At 49.4% G+C, this 17,520-nt stretch overlaps 4 protein-coding genes across 4 annotated transcripts; 1 reads left to right on the forward strand and 3 right to left on the reverse strand.

The window, feature by feature from the left end:
• Positions 1-262: 262 nt before the first annotated feature.
• TrAFT101_001201 (uncharacterized protein) lies at positions 263-3,996 on the reverse strand. Its single transcript, XM_024903360.2, has 6 exons — positions 2,859-3,996; positions 2,558-2,801; positions 2,423-2,495; positions 2,042-2,350; positions 1,639-1,980; positions 263-1,573 (listed from the first exon to the last, which is right to left on the reverse strand). The coding sequence occupies exons 1-6, from the start codon at positions 3,196-3,198 to the stop codon at positions 566-568; spliced, it is 2,316 nt and encodes a 771-aa protein (XP_024765443.1). The 5' UTR covers positions 3,199-3,996; the 3' UTR covers positions 263-565.
• A 2,612-nt stretch (positions 3,997-6,608) lies between these two features.
• TrAFT101_001202 (uncharacterized protein) lies at positions 6,609-9,825 on the forward strand. Its single transcript, XM_024899186.2, has 3 exons — positions 6,609-7,002; positions 7,057-8,866; positions 8,938-9,825. The coding sequence occupies exons 2-3, from the start codon at positions 7,168-7,170 to the stop codon at positions 9,030-9,032; spliced, it is 1,794 nt and encodes a 597-aa protein (XP_024765444.1). The 5' UTR covers positions 6,609-7,002; positions 7,057-7,167; the 3' UTR covers positions 9,033-9,825.
• Positions 9,826-9,936: 111 nt separating this feature from the next.
• Positions 9,937-12,744, reverse strand: TrAFT101_001203 (uncharacterized protein). Its single transcript, XM_066126268.1, has 5 exons — positions 12,472-12,744; positions 12,257-12,375; positions 11,583-12,158; positions 10,498-11,498; positions 9,937-10,411 (listed from the first exon to the last, which is right to left on the reverse strand). Exons 1-5 carry the CDS (start codon positions 12,534-12,536, stop codon positions 10,076-10,078), a joined length of 2,097 nt encoding a protein of 698 aa, XP_065982369.1. The 5' UTR covers positions 12,537-12,744; the 3' UTR covers positions 9,937-10,075.
• A 282-nt stretch (positions 12,745-13,026) lies between these two features.
• On the reverse strand, positions 13,027-17,009 carry COT3 (Elongation factor 2). Its single transcript, XM_024909439.2, has 3 exons — positions 16,392-17,009; positions 13,612-16,120; positions 13,027-13,552 (listed from the first exon to the last, which is right to left on the reverse strand). The coding sequence occupies exons 1-3, from the start codon at positions 16,397-16,399 to the stop codon at positions 13,535-13,537; spliced, it is 2,535 nt and encodes an 844-aa protein (XP_024765446.2). The 5' UTR covers positions 16,400-17,009; the 3' UTR covers positions 13,027-13,534.
• Between the last annotated feature and the right edge of the window lie 511 nt (positions 17,010-17,520).

Here is a 17,520-nt window from a genome sequence, read left to right on the forward strand (position 1 = left end):
TCATTCACAGGTTACAACGCCGAATAGGGGGCTGTAAAATCTTATCCCATATTGTCAAGGTTTATGCATTCAAAGATAATGCACCCAGTCAAATAATATGGAAGCCTTCTTATCTGATCTGATAGATCATAGAATTTGTTTAGAGCATAATCAAAAACGCAGGAATATATCAGGATTTACTTTCTCAATATTTTCGAAATATTTGCTGCCCCCCTTACGTCGAGACGCCTCCAACACTATTCACAGTTTCTTTGCAAGCGGTTGCTGAGCCTTAGACTAGATAGCAGTGATTGAGAAGAAAAAGTTCTGGATGTGTGATTTTGCATTTATTGCTATACTATTTCGGCATGTTGATCGTGTTCATGCGTGGAGCCCGTCGTCGACTGAAATACCCCTGCTTATAGGGCGACCAGTCTGCAGCAAAACCTATCGAATACACGGTCCATAACCAGACCATCTGACGATGATGATTGTTCAAAAACCCATCTAAGTGAGTGAAATGTAAGTTTCTCTAAAACATATCATTCTATCTTGACTCCTATGTATTTATTTTGAGTATTTTATCTTATGAAACAGTCACGGTGACGTTTCCAAAGAAATTTTCACTAGAGTTACCTACAAGCACAGTGAAATCTCCAGGCTCAACAACGTATTTCATCTGGCGGTTCCATAGGCCCCAATCCTCAACCGGGAGGCCAATCTTAACCGTCGTAGACTTCCCGGCCTTCACAGTGACCTTTTGGAAGCCCTTGAGCCGGTATCGTGGCACGTCTACAGACGCAATCATATCTTTGACGTAGAGCTGAACCACCTCTGCTCCGTCACGTTGTGACTTATTTGTTACCGTCACAGAAACAGTCACAGTATCGGAAGCGGAAACGTGAGACTTGGAGACTGAGATGTCAGAGAACTCGAACTGGCTGTACGAGAGGCCGTATCCGAATTCGTAGAGTGCAGTGGGATTCTCGAATACGTAGGTGCTGCCGAAGACAAGGGTACCGTTTTCATATATATGGCCGGGGTTGGGGTTACTTCTCGCGGAGTTTTGGTAGTCGTAGTAGATGGGTAGAGTGCCAACATCATAGGGAAAGCTCACGGAGAGCTTCCCCGAAGGGTTAACGTTGCCGTACAAGACATCTGCGAGGGCATATCCGCCCTGCTCGGACTGGTAGAACTGCTGCACAAGAGCAGACGCCTCCTCTGATATCCACGGCTCGGTGATGGGCTTTCCGGAACTATAGACAACGACGGTGGGTTTTCCGGTCTCGATAATAGCCTTAACCAAGCGAGGCATGGCACCGACGAGGTGGAAGTCGCTGATGTCGATGTGCTCGCCAGTTGTCGCGTTATAGCCTGACCAGAGCTCATTCTGATCTCGCGACCACGTACCGACGACGACGACAGCAACATCCGAGTCTTTGGCAGCGGCAATGGCTTCGTCAAAACCGGACTCGTCGTTGGACCAGCGCTCGCAGCCCTGAGCATAAGTGACCTTGCCAGTGCTGACAGAACTGATGCCGTCAAGGGGAGTGACGCCTCGGGTCATGGCAGTGTGAATCACATAATCTCCGTACTGCACGTCAATTAGATTAGAACAATACCCTGACAAAAAGGATAAATATTATGCATATTGCTTACATTGACGTAACCGTGAGCCATGGGGCCAATGACGGCAACATTGGCGTTCTTCTTCAGAGGCAGAACATTATTGTGGTTCTCAAGGAGCACAATGCTCTCAGAATCAAGTTGACGGGCAATCTTCTTATGCGCCGGAGTATTAATATACTTGAAAATGTCGTCATCAGCAACGCCAGTATAAGGCTTCTCGAAAAGACCCAGCTTAAACTTTGCGCGAAGTACGCGAGAAACGGCAGTATCCAAGACACTTTCGCTCAGTTTACCAGATTCAACCAGGGCAGGGATAGATTGGTAGCTGTAATATCCACCGCCCATCTCAACATCGTTACCGGCAGGCAGAGCCTAAAAAAGAATTAGCTTTTTCTTCATGGATTTTATAGATATATCATTCCCTGTTGCGTACCTCAAGCGTGATACAATCGTTGTCCTTAGCTCCGCAGACGTAAAACGCATTGGAAAGCCGAGCAGTGCCACCAGCATCGGAGGTTACGAAATACTCATAGCCCCATTCGCCGCGAAGAATGTCGGTGAGCACCGCTGAGTTTGCAACCATGGGGACGCCGTCGTAAGAATTGTAGGAGGACATGATTGAAGTAGCGCCGCTGTCAATGATGGCTCTTTTGAACGGTGGAAGATACAGGGATCGTAGCTCGCGTTCGCCTCCGTGCACTGGAGAAGTATTGATGCCTTGTTCGGGTGACGCAAAAGCAGCCTGTTAAAAGTAAAACGTGGAAACTTGTCAGCTGAATGTGCTTCAGACCAACAGAAGTAGACGGTGACGTACAAAATGCTTAACCGTCGCTGAGACACCTTTTTCTTGGAGCCCCTTAGCATAACTGTATGCCATTTCTCCCGCCCTTTTGGGAAGCGTCAGCGTATGACTACCGTGGAATATGAAGAATCAGAATTAAAAGCGTACAGGTAGGAATCTTCGCTAAAACATTCCTCTACTCGGCCATATCTCAACTCTCGAGCAAGGTCAGCCAGCGGTGCGAACAGCTGGTTGACTCCGAGAGATAGACTTTCCGTCGCAATGGCGTTGGCCATTGTCTCTACGAGGCTGGGATTGAACGAGCATCCTATGCCAATGGGAGAGTTGAAAATCGTGGCATTCAGGCCCAAGAACCCATGAAGGCCTTCGCTCTGAACAAACGTCGGAATGCCTAGATGGTATTAGTTGGCGAGTAGATCAAACAAGTGCCATCATTGTGAATTCTGACCCAGTTTAGTTTCCTTGAGCAGGTATTCTTGTGCCAATTGAGCAGCCTTCTTCACCGTCGTCATGTTGGTATAGTAGCCAGTCCAGACCGAGTTGGCTCGGTACTCCATATTCCACACAAGTCCCGATTTGTTATAAGTGCCATAAGTGAGATCGAGATAGTTGGACATGTCGCCTTGAATCAACTGGGCCATCTTTTCCTGCACGGACATGCGCTTGAGCAGATCAGACACTCTATCATCGATAGAAGCGTGAGGATTCTTGTATAACGGCTGGCTTGATGAGGTGGCTTGGCTGGCCGCCGCCAGCACCACCGGACAGAGACATGCTGAGAGCTTCATTTGTCCTATTAGGAGGCCAAAGAAGCCTATCACCGAGAGGTATAGCCAGCATCCATTTACAGAGCTGTCAGCTATTTATCATCGTTTCTCCACGGTTAATTAATAGCGACCTAACAACAATCGCTGCAATCAAACCGCTCGCCTTGCAGTCCAGCATATGCGCATTGTCATTTATCCGGAGGGGTTGACCCATTGTCAGATTTCCCGTGATGGAGCCCCTCTGCTATTTTTATGCTTTAAACGCTTGGCTTCCAGGGATAGGTGCAGGTTTCATCCAAAGATCATTTATTGTTGTGTCGTCGATGATGCCGTGGACCCTCGATCAAAGCTATTCCAATGTCATTGTGAAAGACGCCATATCTGTGATGAAGTGCTTTTGAACGATAAGATGTTAACAAGACTTAACAAGTGGGAAAATAGTGCCGGTATAGGTTCATAGAAAATTAACTAAAATCGCTGGCGATAGATGTGGTGTTTAGTGCTGGCTCGAGCTTCGACTTTTGCCGGCTTCTCTCAGGTTGTTGCCCGTCCTTCATTCGCGCGCTTAGAAGAAATATGGTCTGCATTCTGGCGGAACCTTGCAACTCATACCGATTATCGTTGGGGATAAGAGCAAACCAGCGAATCATATTCATGAATTCGTTATAGCTTCCCGCATTATTCGCAGCCTCGAATATTGCTGCGCTATGTTCGAAAAGGAGCTTTTTCGTAGCGGGATTTGTCTGGCAATCTGACCTTTGCCTGCGCAAGTACGCTTTGGTTTAAAAGATGTTGTTTAAATCCTCACCATCCATGTACATCCTAGGATTGAAAAGGCTTTAGGGCGGCACGTAAGAAAAGAGGACTTGCCGCGTTTATGTAAAGAGCCGATGGGTAAAGGCGTCAAGCCTACAACCATGCATCAATCTCTTTCCACCATTCTAGTCGTTCTAGCCTATTCAATTAGTCTCATTGGATTTATCCTTTACATTAATTCACTTGAACTTATCTGAGGCTAAAGGAATACGGAAAGATGGAAGACAAAAGTTCATATTCCAGACGGCTGTTTGGCATCAAAATGACTGGATGATACCCTATAGTTGGAAGCTAGATGCAACAATTTCACATTACAGGATGAGAATGATTGTGTATTTTTAGAAATAGTTCGCTAGATTGATATGAAAAAAAAGAAGAAGAAGAAGAAAACCTATAAATATATCATGTTTGCAGATTCGTGAGCAGTAGAGCCAGGGAACTCCAGATGGCTGGGGTGTAAGTAGTATCATCGCCGTTTTAACATTTGGGACAATGCGCAAATCAATCAAAATAGTGTCCCAAATCACCATCAACAACAGGCTATTGGAAGCGATACGTAAAATAGCACCACGGTAAGCTCTTCTCAACATTTTGAAGTTTACTACGCATATCTCCAGACTATCTCATGTTATGCGGCGATATGTATGATCCTGATGGATGAGAGGTGGGGTTTAAGTGCTGCATGAGCGGCGGTAGCCCATCTTTGATCGGGATATTACTAGAAAATAACAACTAATGGCACCGAATGAGAAAGGCAAGACCGTTAGCACTGAAAAAAAGCATTGGATTGAGAGACTGCTCTACACTAACTGTGCCCTTTCTCTGCTAGCTAGCTTCTCCACCAAATAATGACACATGTATGTGTCTATTCTGGGGCATGGCAGTTGAGACTGAGGAGGGTATCCCAACTGGCTTGAACCTCTTGCACACTCAGCATGCCGTAGTGCCTTCTTCCATCCATAACATAGGCATAACTCTCAACTGATGTGACACGACCTTGCATATTGAACCATGCTATATCAAATTCATGATTCCATCGTCCTACCGTGCTATAGACAATGTTACCCGTATAGAGTCCCGAATGGCCACCGAAGTTAGCGCAGAGGGCTATTCGGTGAATTTGGTCGGCGGATTTCGGTGCGCCGTGTGTTGCCTGGTGCCTGGTGCCTGTACTCCGTATTACTATCTCACCGCTGGATGTTGTGCATGGGCCGCCGCCAAAAGGATTGATTTGGCGGTACACAGGAGGAGCTGCCCCTTCTAACACCTACCAGCATGGAGGGCCTAGGGAGATGGCTGACTGTTTGTGAAATGTAGAGATCAAATGCCTATTGCACGCCGTCTACATGTATGATAATACCTGCATCATCTTTGTTCATTTTCCTCGTAGGATATGAAGGCTTAATAGCGTCCAAGATGCTATGCTTTTAATTTACCTTAAAATCTGACAAGTTGAGCACTGACATCATCCCGGCTCTCACTGTAGGTTGACGTTGAGCGCATCTCACCTACAGTAGGTATCATGGCGGGAGACTGCCAGGCACAGTATGGAGTACATGAGCTTGTGCTTTCAACACGGCGCCGGGGCGCTATAGCGTCAAATAGATGCGGTCAGACGGAGTACATCTAATGTACCCGGTACTCTCCGCGCGTTGCGACTTTTTAAGACGGTGGGGGAGGGGTATAATGGAGCACAATGAAGGCTCACAGGCACATGTAATTGGTGAAGCACAGGCTAAGAATATACGGTACAGGTGGCACATGCATACAACACATTGATCGTGGCATCTGATACTGTAACGATTAACTGTCCGGTCGGGGCATATGATAGCTTGAGATGCCATTTCCTCATGAGACGCGGTGGATTGTATGATGTCCTGTCGCATTGGACATAGGTATATCTTGTTATAGTCAGATAGTAGTACTAGTGCAAGTATGTAATGGCATCTGGTAATAAATACTGGCAATATCAGTTCCTTGGAACAGCTTCTCAGAAACAGAGAGATACAAAAAAACAGACTATTGTTAGGCTGTCGGCAGGGATATATTCAATGCTTACTTTTTATGCACGCATCCTGCTTGTGTCTCGTTTCATTGCTACAGCATACTTACGGGTTACAAACATCTGCGGCCTTCCGTGCCAAACAATCAATTGTAACCCACTCCAGGCCCCGTATATGCACCATTTCACACGTGAAGGCTGCGTAGAGACTGGATCCCCAGCAAGCAGGTATTCTTGCATGAGCACGTCTTACATTCATGCGCAACCGCCCTGTCTCGCTCTGCGCTTTTGCGGCCCGTGTCTTGCTTGTTGCCGTTGGTTACCTGAGTCGAGAATAGCTGAGCACCTACTAGGTAGCATATGAATCCTCACCTGGTGATATGCAGATACAACCCAGCGTGGCTTTTCTCTCATAGAACCCAAGGTACCTTCTAATCAACTGCAAAAAAAGGCGGGAATCCCGGTATGGAGCAGGTACCTGCCTTGTCTCTGGTACCCCCACCGCCACTGGCCCAATCACAACCCCTCCATAATTCGGAGAACCGCTACGCATCTGTCATTCAAGTGTCCCGCAGACAAATTTCCGTCATGTATTGTTTGGGACGCCTTTTCTACTTTTAATCGTGACTCCCCCCTCTTTGCTCTCCCCTGCGATATTCGCAGATTCCCATACGGCACACCCCAATTGCGCTCGCTATTCTTCTTCCCTTCCACCTCCCAGGCCTCTTCCATTTGCTGCCTCCACAGATCCTCGGCGGCCGAGTCGCTCGAGCTTCTCCACAGAATTGCGATCCGCACTCGGCGGGCTGTCGGCGACGTTGGTCGATTTTGGCCTGGCTTGCGAAAACCGCTGCGACGCCGAAGGCCAGTTGTCTCTTTGAATTTGCATCTGGCAGCAGTGTTTGTTGGTTCTATCTTTACTTGGGGCGCTTTTCAAATCCCTCCGTCCCTCTGTTTGTCGCCCTTCAGCCGTCTTCCATTTTGTGGTGAGTAATGCTGGTTTCTTGGTAATGCATCATACTCGTCTGGCCGCTCACCCGCTCACCCTTCACTCTCGATAGCAGCAGAGACTTTTATGCATGAGCAAATACATTGATTCTCCTGTATTCGATCTTTAACACTTTCTAATACCCTCTTCTTCCCTCCTATTGTTCACGTTTGCATCGCCCAACATGCATATCAAAAGCTTGGTCGCCGATACGGAGAAGACGAAGGCCCCGTCCTTCTCCTTCGAGTATTTCCCGCCCAAAACCGCCCAGGGTGTCCAGAATCTCTATGACCGTATGGACCGCATGAACAACTTTGGACCCAAGTTTATCGACATCACATGGGGCGCTGGCGGTGGTATTGCGGAGCTGACCTGCGAGATGGTTGTTCAGGCCCAGGCTGTCTACGGCCTGGAGACGTGCATGCACCTCACCTGTACTGACATGGGACTTGACAAGGTTAACGATGCCCTGCAAAAGGCGTACAAGGCCGGATGTACCAATATTCTCGCCCTCCGTGGCGACCCTCCCCGTGATCAGACCACATGGACTGCTGCCGACGGAAACTTTCGGTATGCTCGCGATCTCGTCAAGCATATCCGCGATACATATGGCGACCATTTCGATATCGGAGTTGCCGGTTATCCTGAGGGATGTGATGACAATAAAGATGAGGATCAGCTTCTAGATCATCTCAAGGAGAAAGTGGACATGGGTGCTGGCTTCATCGTTACTCAGATGTTCTACGACGCCGACAACTTCCTCCGATGGGTCGGCAAAGTCCGCGAGCGAGGCATCACCGTTCCCATCTTGCCTGGAATCATGCCCATTGCCACCTATGCTAGCTTCCTTCGTCGTGCTAAACACATGCAATGCAGAGTGCCTCCAGAGTGGATGACCTTGCTTGAGCCGGTTAAGAATGACGATGTGGCCGTGCGTGAAATTGGTAAGACGCTGGTTGCCGATTTGTGCAGAAAGCTTCTTGCCGGTGGAATTCACCATCTCCACTTCTACACCATGAACCTTGCCCAAGCGACCCGTATGGTTCTAGATGAGCTTGACTGGACCCCTTCAGCGGAGCGTCCTCTGAAGCAAGCTCTCCCCTGGAAGCAGTCCAAGGGCTTTGGCCGGCGCGAAGAGGATGTGCGCCCCATTTTCTGGCGTAACCGCAACAAGTCCTATGTCATTCGCACCCAGGACTGGGACGAGTTCCCCAACGGTCGATGGGGTGACTCCCGCTCTCCCGCTTTTGGTGAGCTTGATGCCTATGGTATTGGTTTGACCGGCACAAACGAGGCAAACCGTAAGAAATGGGGCGAGCCCACTTGTGTCCAGGACATAGCCGACACCTTTGTCCAGTATCTGGAGAAGAAGATTGAAACCCTGCCATGGAGTGAATCTGCCCTTGCTGCCGAAGCAGATCCCATCAAAGATGACCTGGTGGCCCTCAATAAGCGAGGCATTTTGACCATCAACTCACAGCCCGCCGTTGACGGTGCCAAGTCCAACCACCCGGTTCACGGCTGGGGACCTTCAAACGGCTATGTGTACCAAAAGGCCTACCTGGAATTGCTTATTCCACCCTATCTCCTGGATGAGATGATTAGCCGTCTTGATGACTTCCCCAACTTGACTTACTACGCCGTGACCAAAAACGGTGAACTGAAGTCCAATGCACCCTCAGACGGTCCCAACGCTGTCACCTGGGGTGTTTTCCCAGGCAAAGAGATTGTGCAGCCTACCATTGTGGAATCGATCAGCTTCTTAGCCTGGAGAGATGAGGCTTTCCGACTGGGTGTCGACTGGGCTCACTGCTTCGATGCCAACACCCCCAGCCGAGCGCTTATCGAGGGAATCATGAACGAGTGGTATCTTGTAAACATTGGTGAGTTGCCATTCATAGCTGGTTTTCTCCCCCTCTTTATATTTCCAATAGACTAACCAAGATCTGTATAGTTAACAATGATTTCCGCGAAAACAACACCATCTTTGGTTTCCTTGAAGGCCTTCAAGTCAAGGACGCTGCCGTCCCTGTCAATGGCACGGCCTAATTCCGTTTCGTACACTTCGCTCAGGAAGCGAAAACAAAATGGCCCTGACAAATTGGGCCATTTTGCAGATTTGGGTATTATTTTCATTATGACTTTAATTACCCCTTTACCTTTGCAACTACTTTCTTTTCTTTTTCTATCTTCATATCTCGGCGCAGATGACCGAAGAAAAGCGGCGTTTACTTTGCACAGAAGGCGGAGTCGGTGTCTTTTTCAACAAAAAGCATACACCGAAGGCCAAATCTTTTATGAGAATGGGGATAACTTTTTATTATTTCCCGGGGCGGTGGGCGCAACGGGAACGGAACGCGAAAAACATTTATATTGGTAAAACAAAAAAGACAAAAAGGCATGGAAGAGCCCGGTTCTAACATTGGAATTGCATATATTATATCTCAACGATACCCCCGCCTGCGGACAAGTTTTTTTCTTTTTTTTTCTTTTTGGTCTTTGTTTTTCTTTTGCGTTTGTTTTTGTTATGAGTCAAAGAAAGGAAAAAAAAAAAAAAAAGAAAGAAAAGAAAATTGATAGAGATATTCAGAGGAGGAGAGCGTGGAGGAGAGAAGCATTACAGGAGCGCTATGGAGAAAAAAAGACATCACAGAGCGAACAGGCAGATTGTGGTGTATACATACTTCGCATCTATATATGTATATGTGTGTTTATATACCGTATCTTTCCGTTGCTGGAAGTGTGTCAATGAATGAAGAAACTACGGCCGGCATTGCATATTAAGAGCCGCAAATTATTTTTCCCCTTTGCATTCCCCAAAAGTGAAAAGACTCGTCTTTTAACCACCATAAACGTGATGTAAATCTTTAGTTCAAAAAATTAGCTGGATTTTTCTTCGTTGCCCATTCACGTAATGTATTCATTCTGTTTCACTTCTGAATATTTAAACAAGGCTTCATGAAGATGTTGGATATACACATCCGTGTATATATATTTGTATGTATTGTATACATTCTGTACCAGGTCTCTCTCGCATCCATAGGTATCTATACACCTCTTCCCTAGATCTACTTCCATTCCTTCTTCAACCTTCATTCAGCCCAGCCCTCATCATCCCCAACATCATAGTCCATGTCAACTTGTCGCCCCTGCATATGCTTCTCAGGCAAGTCTTCAACCACCTCACCTTCTTCCTCATCGTCATTCATTCCAGCCATGGCATCGCCATCACCAACGTCTTCAATCTTCTTAGAGGCTCCTACAGGTGGCAAAGGTGTATTTACCCAGGAGAGATCGAGCGTTCCTTCGACTCCGGGTAATTCTTTGCCGTGTAGGCTGTAATAGAATTTTTCGGCCGTTTTACGATCTTGGAAAGATACGTTTGTGACTGTGGGAGTAGTCTCTACAGATTCAAATTCACCCAAGTTCTGTAAAACAAAAAGAATAGAGGTTAACAAATGAGCTCCTTTAAAAACAGACATGTACTTTTCAGAAAGCATTCATGTTTACTTACCAAGAGGAAATGTCGAAGCAACTCATCCTTGTCAGCAGGAGTAAAGTCTACGCCAGTGACAGCCAACTTTCGCGGCCGGTTATCCAGTGAGTACTGGGCATATGCAGCATGTCTGCCGGCTTGGCCCCTGAAGGAGCCGCGGCCTCGTGGCGCAAAACCTCGGTCACTACCGCGTCCACCACGTCCCATGTATCCTCGGCCTCTTGAGCTGTAGCTGCTTCCACCATCATCAGCCATATTGGGGTCGATACCTAGAATCTTGGCTTCCTGTTCTAATGCTGCTAATTGAGCACGGAGAGTATCGGTTGATGATGAGGACCCTGGAGCTTTAGCATCGCCGCTTTTCTCGCCTAATCTCGCCTTCAGTCTCTCGCTCTCTTCTCTGTGTTTTGCCAGAAGCTCTTGCTGCTGTTTCTCCAACTCTTGACGCTGCCGTTCCAACTCTGTTCGCTTAGTTTCCTTGTCTTGATGCTGCTTTTGAGCCTCTTCCTGCCTCCGTTGAAACTCTTCCATATCAATTTCAGGCTCAGCTTCGGCTGGAGCAGATGGTCCATCGCCGTTGATTTTGGATGGCCCACTATCGCCATGCTTTGACGATGACTTGGCGTCATCATCTTTGTACCAGAATACCTTAACAAATCTGTTGTCAAAAATAACTTTTGGTGATCGATACGCCGCGTTTGCTGACGCCCACTTGTCATATTTCACAATTGCCAAGTGCTTGTATGGCTGCATGGAGACTTCAACAATCTCGCCAAACTGCGAAAAGAAAGCGCGGACCTCATCTTCATTAAAATTCTCCTCGGGGATATTTTCCACAACAATGGTGCTCTTGGAACGGTCATGAACTGGGCCCTCTGCTGAAAAGGAGGCTCTGGCGCCGCCTTTCTTGCCGCCACGTCCGCCACGGCCTCGACCACGGCCCTTTGTCTCCATAGGGAACTGGTAAGGATTTGCTGCGAGTGCCGATAAGCTCAGTACAGCATTATTAGGATCATACTCTAGAAAGTTGGAAAGAGCGCGAGTTAGCCGGATACTCCTTGAATTCTTGCCGGCGGAAAATCTTGGGATAACGGGATAAGTACCTTCGATTTGAGATAACATATTGGGGACATAGATGGAAGAGTTCCCATGGTCATACATGCACTGATTCCCACGAGAACAATATCCTTTGGTATCAAAATCTCGACAGCGCCCTCTCCGCCGTTGTGAGGTCCTTCCACCGCCATGAGGCATCTGAGCCATGAACTCGGCCATGCCAGGGTAAGGAATACCCATAGCTTGCATCTGCATAATTGCTTCAAGAGCACCCCTGGGATCGAAATGTGACATGCCTGGCATCGAGTCTACGGAAACGTAGCTCCCTTGCTGGCCACCCATCAGCGAGTCGTCCATTCTTCCGTGATTCGAGCCCCGTCGAGGCTGCTTGTGGCTCCTGCCATGCGAAGCTGGCCCATCGTGTTCGCCGTCATCATGAAATCCTCGTTTTCTTGAGCCGGTATGGTGTGGCCCGCTGCTTTGGACGCCCTGTGCACTTGGGAGAGGTCGAGCTGCGACGCCAATGGCACCACTGGTGGTAGGCTTTGGGGGCGACGGAGCGCCTGGTCGATATGACTTGTATGCAATCGCTTGGAAGACATCATCCAGGAAAGTCTTTGGATCTGTAGCTCGCGAGAATCAAGCAGTCAGCACGCCATTTCCTTTTATTTCCTGCGCCTGGCATAGCTCCAGCGCGTCTCTCATAGCAACTCCAACGGACCTTCAGTCAGAAAATCGGGAATCTCAGCTTCGCAAAGCGCCCGCACCGATGCGGCGTCGCCGTCGTGTTTTAGCAGAGCAATGACATAGTCGGCGAGAACGTCGGAATCAGCATCTGATCTGCACAAGGAAAAGGAGGTCAGCAATGGGGGACAGAAGAAAACGACACACTGCGGGAGTAGCGGCGCGCGAGCTCCTGTCTGTGGGTAGACGAACGTGTTCTCAATGCGCTTGACAATCCATGTCTTGAGCTGCGGCGCATCCTCCTCCGGGAACAGCATGGCTCGGGATCTGGGGAAAAAAGGAACGAGGAGAAAAGTCGTGATTAGTGCTGCATGGACGATATCGTAGATGAGTAATTGGAACGTATAAGCTCGGTCATAAGTAGTAGAAAAAGAAAAGATAAGAAAAGGCAGCTAAAGGGCCTCTTTTTTTTTTTATGTTGGTCCGAGCGAAAGGAAAAGGACGTTGTTGAATGTCAGATTTTCGAGTTGGCTGGAGCTACGGGGGACTTGCAAGGCAAGGCTGGGCCTGACGATGGCGGAAGGAAGGTCCCGTTCAGTGGCTTGTTAAGTGGGGACTCGTCGGCTCGGCAGCGCTGGAGCTTTTTGATAGATTGATTGATGATCTTGATGCAGAGATCGATCTATCTATAGCTTTTGTTTAGTGAGCAAGTAACTGATGCATAGGCTTGTTGCATTTACAGTTATCACCATTACCACCATCGCCATCATCATCATCATTAATAATATCATTATCAATATTGTATGCAATACTGTTGTACACCTTTCTTGAGAAGCTCTCTGGTCGAAAAGTCATCCCTCGACAGTAGCCTCGATCTACCCTATTTAACCAGAGGATTCATATCCCAAAGAGTAAGAAATACTGAAGTCCATATAAGACTAAAAACAATGTTACAGATATCACAAACACGCACTTCAATCATCGAGTCTTCTTTTTTTTTTTTTTTTAACATTCATAAATTTCATTCATTCAACTCCACCGGCGCACAACTACATGCATGAAAAGCTGCCTAGTGAAGCTTCCCTTGATTATGGCCTCAACCTAGTATCCACACGTATTCCCTTTTTTTCTTTAACGGGATGGTATTTTTTTTCTTTGTCATTCAACCGTAAATTTCTCATCTACTTCCTAAATCAGTGAGGCGGCATGCCTCTTAGTATAGAAGTAGTGGCCTTCAACTTTCGCTAGAAGCCGGTTGACACATTGTGCCCATTTTGACACGAATGGTAGTTCTATCAGCAGATAAGGGAGCCGTTTACAGCTTGTCATAGTACTAGAAGAAACATTAGCATCATGCATTGAGAGTGGTGAATAGAGTGATTTGCAACTTACGTTCTCGACACCGGGAACCTCGACCTTGATACCCTTGCGCTTACGCATCTCGGTGACAATGGCACCGACCTTGGAGGTGGCATCAAGAGGAGAGCCACCGGGCAGGACCTGCCAGTGAGAGAAGACAGACTGGGGGAAGGCCTGGCCGGAGGTGGCCTGACGCAGGTCACCGTTGAAGCCGAAGGACTCAAGGACGGGCAGGTAGGCCTTGATGTTGAAGAGAGGAGTACCAGGACGCTGCTCCTCGTTGAAGACGTGACCACGACGGCGGGTCAGGACACCGTAGACACCACCCATGGCCTGCTCAGGGACCTGAATCTCGACCAGGAAGACGGGCTCAAGCAGAGCAGGCTCAGCCAGCAGAGCAGAGGCGTACAGGACACGACGAGCAGTGGGGATGATCTGGCCACCACCACGGTGGATAGCATCAGCGTGCAGAGTAACATCAAGGATGTTGAAGCGGATGGAACGCATGGGCTCCTCAGCAACGGGACCCTCACGGGAAGCCCACTGGAAACCAGAGACGACGGAGTCCTTGATTTCGTTGAGGTACTGGACGGCCTTGGTCTGGTCAACCAGCAAGTTGGCACCGTTGCCATCGGGACCGAAGGTCCAGATCTTACGAGCGTCGGTGACATCCCAACCGAAGTCGTCAGCCAGGACACGGGCACGAGCCTTGAAATCGTCACGGGGGCTGACCTTGCCGGCCTCAATGGCCAGGGAAAGCTCCTCGTCGATGGGCTCAGCAACCATGTACAGACGGTTGTGCTTGTTGGGGGACTTGGACAGAGCAGTGATGCTAGACTTGCCCTGGACAGTCTCACGGTACTGGACGACGGGGTCGGAGATGATGAGGGGAACACCAGCGTGGTCATTTTCGAGATCGTTCAAGCAAATCTCGAGGTGGAGCTCACCGGCACCGGCAACGACATGCTCACCAGTCTCGGAAGTGTAGGTAAGAACGCAAGGGTCGGACTTGGACAGACGCTTGAGACCCTCAACCAGCTTGGGGAGATCCTGGGCGTTCTTGACCTGGACGGAACGTCGGACGACGGGGGAGACGGAGAACTTCATGACCTTGAGGTTGTGGGCAGTCTCGCTGGTGGTCAGGGTACCAGACTTGAGCAAGAACTGATCGATACCGACCAGACCGACAATGTTACCGGCAGGCATGTCGTCAATGGGCTCGACCTTGCCACCCATCATCAGGACGGTACGCTGGATAGCCTTGACGAAGAGATCATCCTTCTTGCCAGGGGTGTAGTTGGGGCCCTGGATGCGGACCTTGAGACCGGAGCGGACAACACCGGAGAAAACACGACCGAAGGCGTAGAATCGGCCCTTGTCGGAGGTGGGAACCATCTTGGAGACGTAGAGCATGAGGGGACCCTTGGGGTCACAGTCACGGATACCAATGGCAGCCTCGTCGTCCATGGGACCCTCGTACAGGGTCTCAACACGGTAGCGCTGGGCAGTGACGGGAGAAGGAAGGTGGAGGATCATCATCTCCAGCAGGGAGTCGGCAGCGGGCAGGAAAGTGCGCATGACGGCCTTGAGCAGCTGCTTGCCCTCCTTGGAGCGGTCCTCAGGGGTAAGCTTGAGCTGGAGCTTGTCAAGCAGGGTGGCGATCTCGTCGTTCTTGAAGTTCATGACGGCAGAGAAGATCTTGAAGATGGGGTCCAGGATGAACTGGTTGAAAGCACGCTCAAGCTGCTTGCCCTCATAGGTACCGTTCTTGGTCCACTTCTTGGTGGCGGGGTTGAAGTAGTTGTCACCCCAGAGACGCTCCATCATCTTGTTCTTGTCAACACCAAACTTCTTGGCGTATCGGATGGCGAACTGGCGGACTGTGAAAGCCCAGCCGTGCAGACCGGAACCGAAGGCAATGGTACCCTTCTCGGGGTAGACCTGGAGGTCACCGAGGGACTTGTCGAGGTAGGTGGAGATGATGACGTTGACGGACTCGATGGTACGAGAGAAGGACTGGTACAGATCCTCCTTGGAGACCTGAAGCTCGAGAAGAGCACGGTCGACCTTGTTGATGATGACAACGGGCTTGATGCGCTCACCAAGGGCCTGTCGCAGCACAGTCTCGGTCTGGACGCAGACACCCTCGACGGTGTCGACGACGACAAGGGCACCGTCAGTGACACGGAGGGCAGCAGTGACTTCGGATGAGAAATCAACGTGACCGGGGGAGTCAATCAGGTTGATCAAGAAATCACGGCCGTCGGTCTTCTGGCCGACAATGTCCTTGATATCCTCCTCATCCTCGAGCTGACCGTACAGAGAGATGGCAGTGGACTTGATGGTAATACCACGCTCCTGCTCGTCGGCACGAGTATCTGTTGCTCGGGCGTCACCAGCCTTGGCAGTGGAAATGATACCAGCCTTGGCCAACAGGGAGTCGGTCAGGGTAGACTTGCCGTGATCGACGTGGGCAATGACGGACATGTTTCGGACATTGGTGGGCTTGTCCATCAACGCCCGGATCTCGTCAACTGTGAAGCTATCATGATGAAGGCGTCGGTTAGCAACGTCACTCTAATAGAAGCTCCCATCCCAGCTAGACACGGCAATGAGAGAGAGCAGGTGAAGGGTAAAAAAAAATGAAGAAAAATTTTCGGCAGCAGCGGCATAGAGGCGAGCACCTGAAGACGAAGCAACAAGAGAAGCATCACAGCCCCCGCCGGAGCTATACTAGAATAAAGCAAGAAGGGATACAAGACGAGGATGGTGAAGCTCAGAGCCGATAGTGTGAAGCACGGGAAACAACTTACTTCACCATCTTGACGGTATTGCGGCTCGGAGCCTGCCTGAAAACTTCTGTGTGGTTTTGTTGGTGTAGGAAGAGAAAAACGAAAAAAGAGCAAAGCGGGGTTGAAGAATTTGACCCCGCGCTTTATGCTCAGGTGGCTAAAGTGCTGCTAACTGCTGCGTAAGCACAAGGCTCTGTGCTCAAGGGACACAAAAAAAATTATGAAGAGAAAACAGCGAATACGGGTTCACTGTCTGCTCTATCAGAATTTTTTGATGGGGAAAGAGAGGGAGAGAGGGTGGGCTGGGCGATTTTTATGGCACGGAGGGGACGAAAAAAACCCACGAAAATCGGGTGGTGGGCGGAGAGGCAGGCTTGGGCGACGCACAAGGTTTAGGTTGAGCCATGACTAGCACGGGCAGCTTTGAGTTGGGCCAGCTCTAGCGGCCCTTTGACTGGACAGCTGCGAATCCACTGGGCAGTGAAAACAGGGCCCGGAAAATGCAAAAAATACAGAATCCAGTGCGCAATGCAGGTGGCACGCGCAAGAAATTGCATGGCATGCCGAGTTTTTTCGCTGCCATCAGTGCCATTGCAGTGGGGGACGGTCTGCAGAGAGGGCCATGCACCACCAGGCGATGGAACGATTGGAGTGTATTAGTGGGCACATTCACTGGGAGCCAGCCCTGCTAACGCCGAGACGATGGCGCCGGCGTCATTGTTCAGCAGCTGTGACTGGCCAGAACTGCTCGAAGAGGGCTAGGCCTAGCAGCTTCTGAGACGAGCTGGGGCCGCTAGTAGCTGCTGGGCAATAAAATTCTTCTGGCAGAGACTGGCTTTTTTTTCTTTTTTTCTGGAGCTGCCACTCAGAGTGGAGGGCAAGAAGCCCTCACGGCGATACAACCTAAAGCCCGTCGTTCGATTTGCCATGGCTGGAAGTGGAAGCTGGGCGGCGGCACGGGCCCAATGCTTATCAAGAGGCTGGATGCATGTCCGAGTACATGTACGCTGTACGAGGAGATGCATTGTGGTCTTTATTTGATGCTGTTACTGTGGCAATTGCTGGCCTCATACGAAGCACCAAATCCGTAGCCGAGCCGAGCACAGCTCGAGATGTACTTGTAGTACCTATGGTATTCAACACAGCTTGT

The sequence above is a fragment of the Trichoderma asperellum genome, chromosome 1 (assembly GCF_020647865.1).
Source record: "Trichoderma asperellum chromosome 1, complete sequence".
Lineage (NCBI taxonomy): Eukaryota > Fungi > Ascomycota > Sordariomycetes > Hypocreales > Hypocreaceae > Trichoderma > Trichoderma asperellum.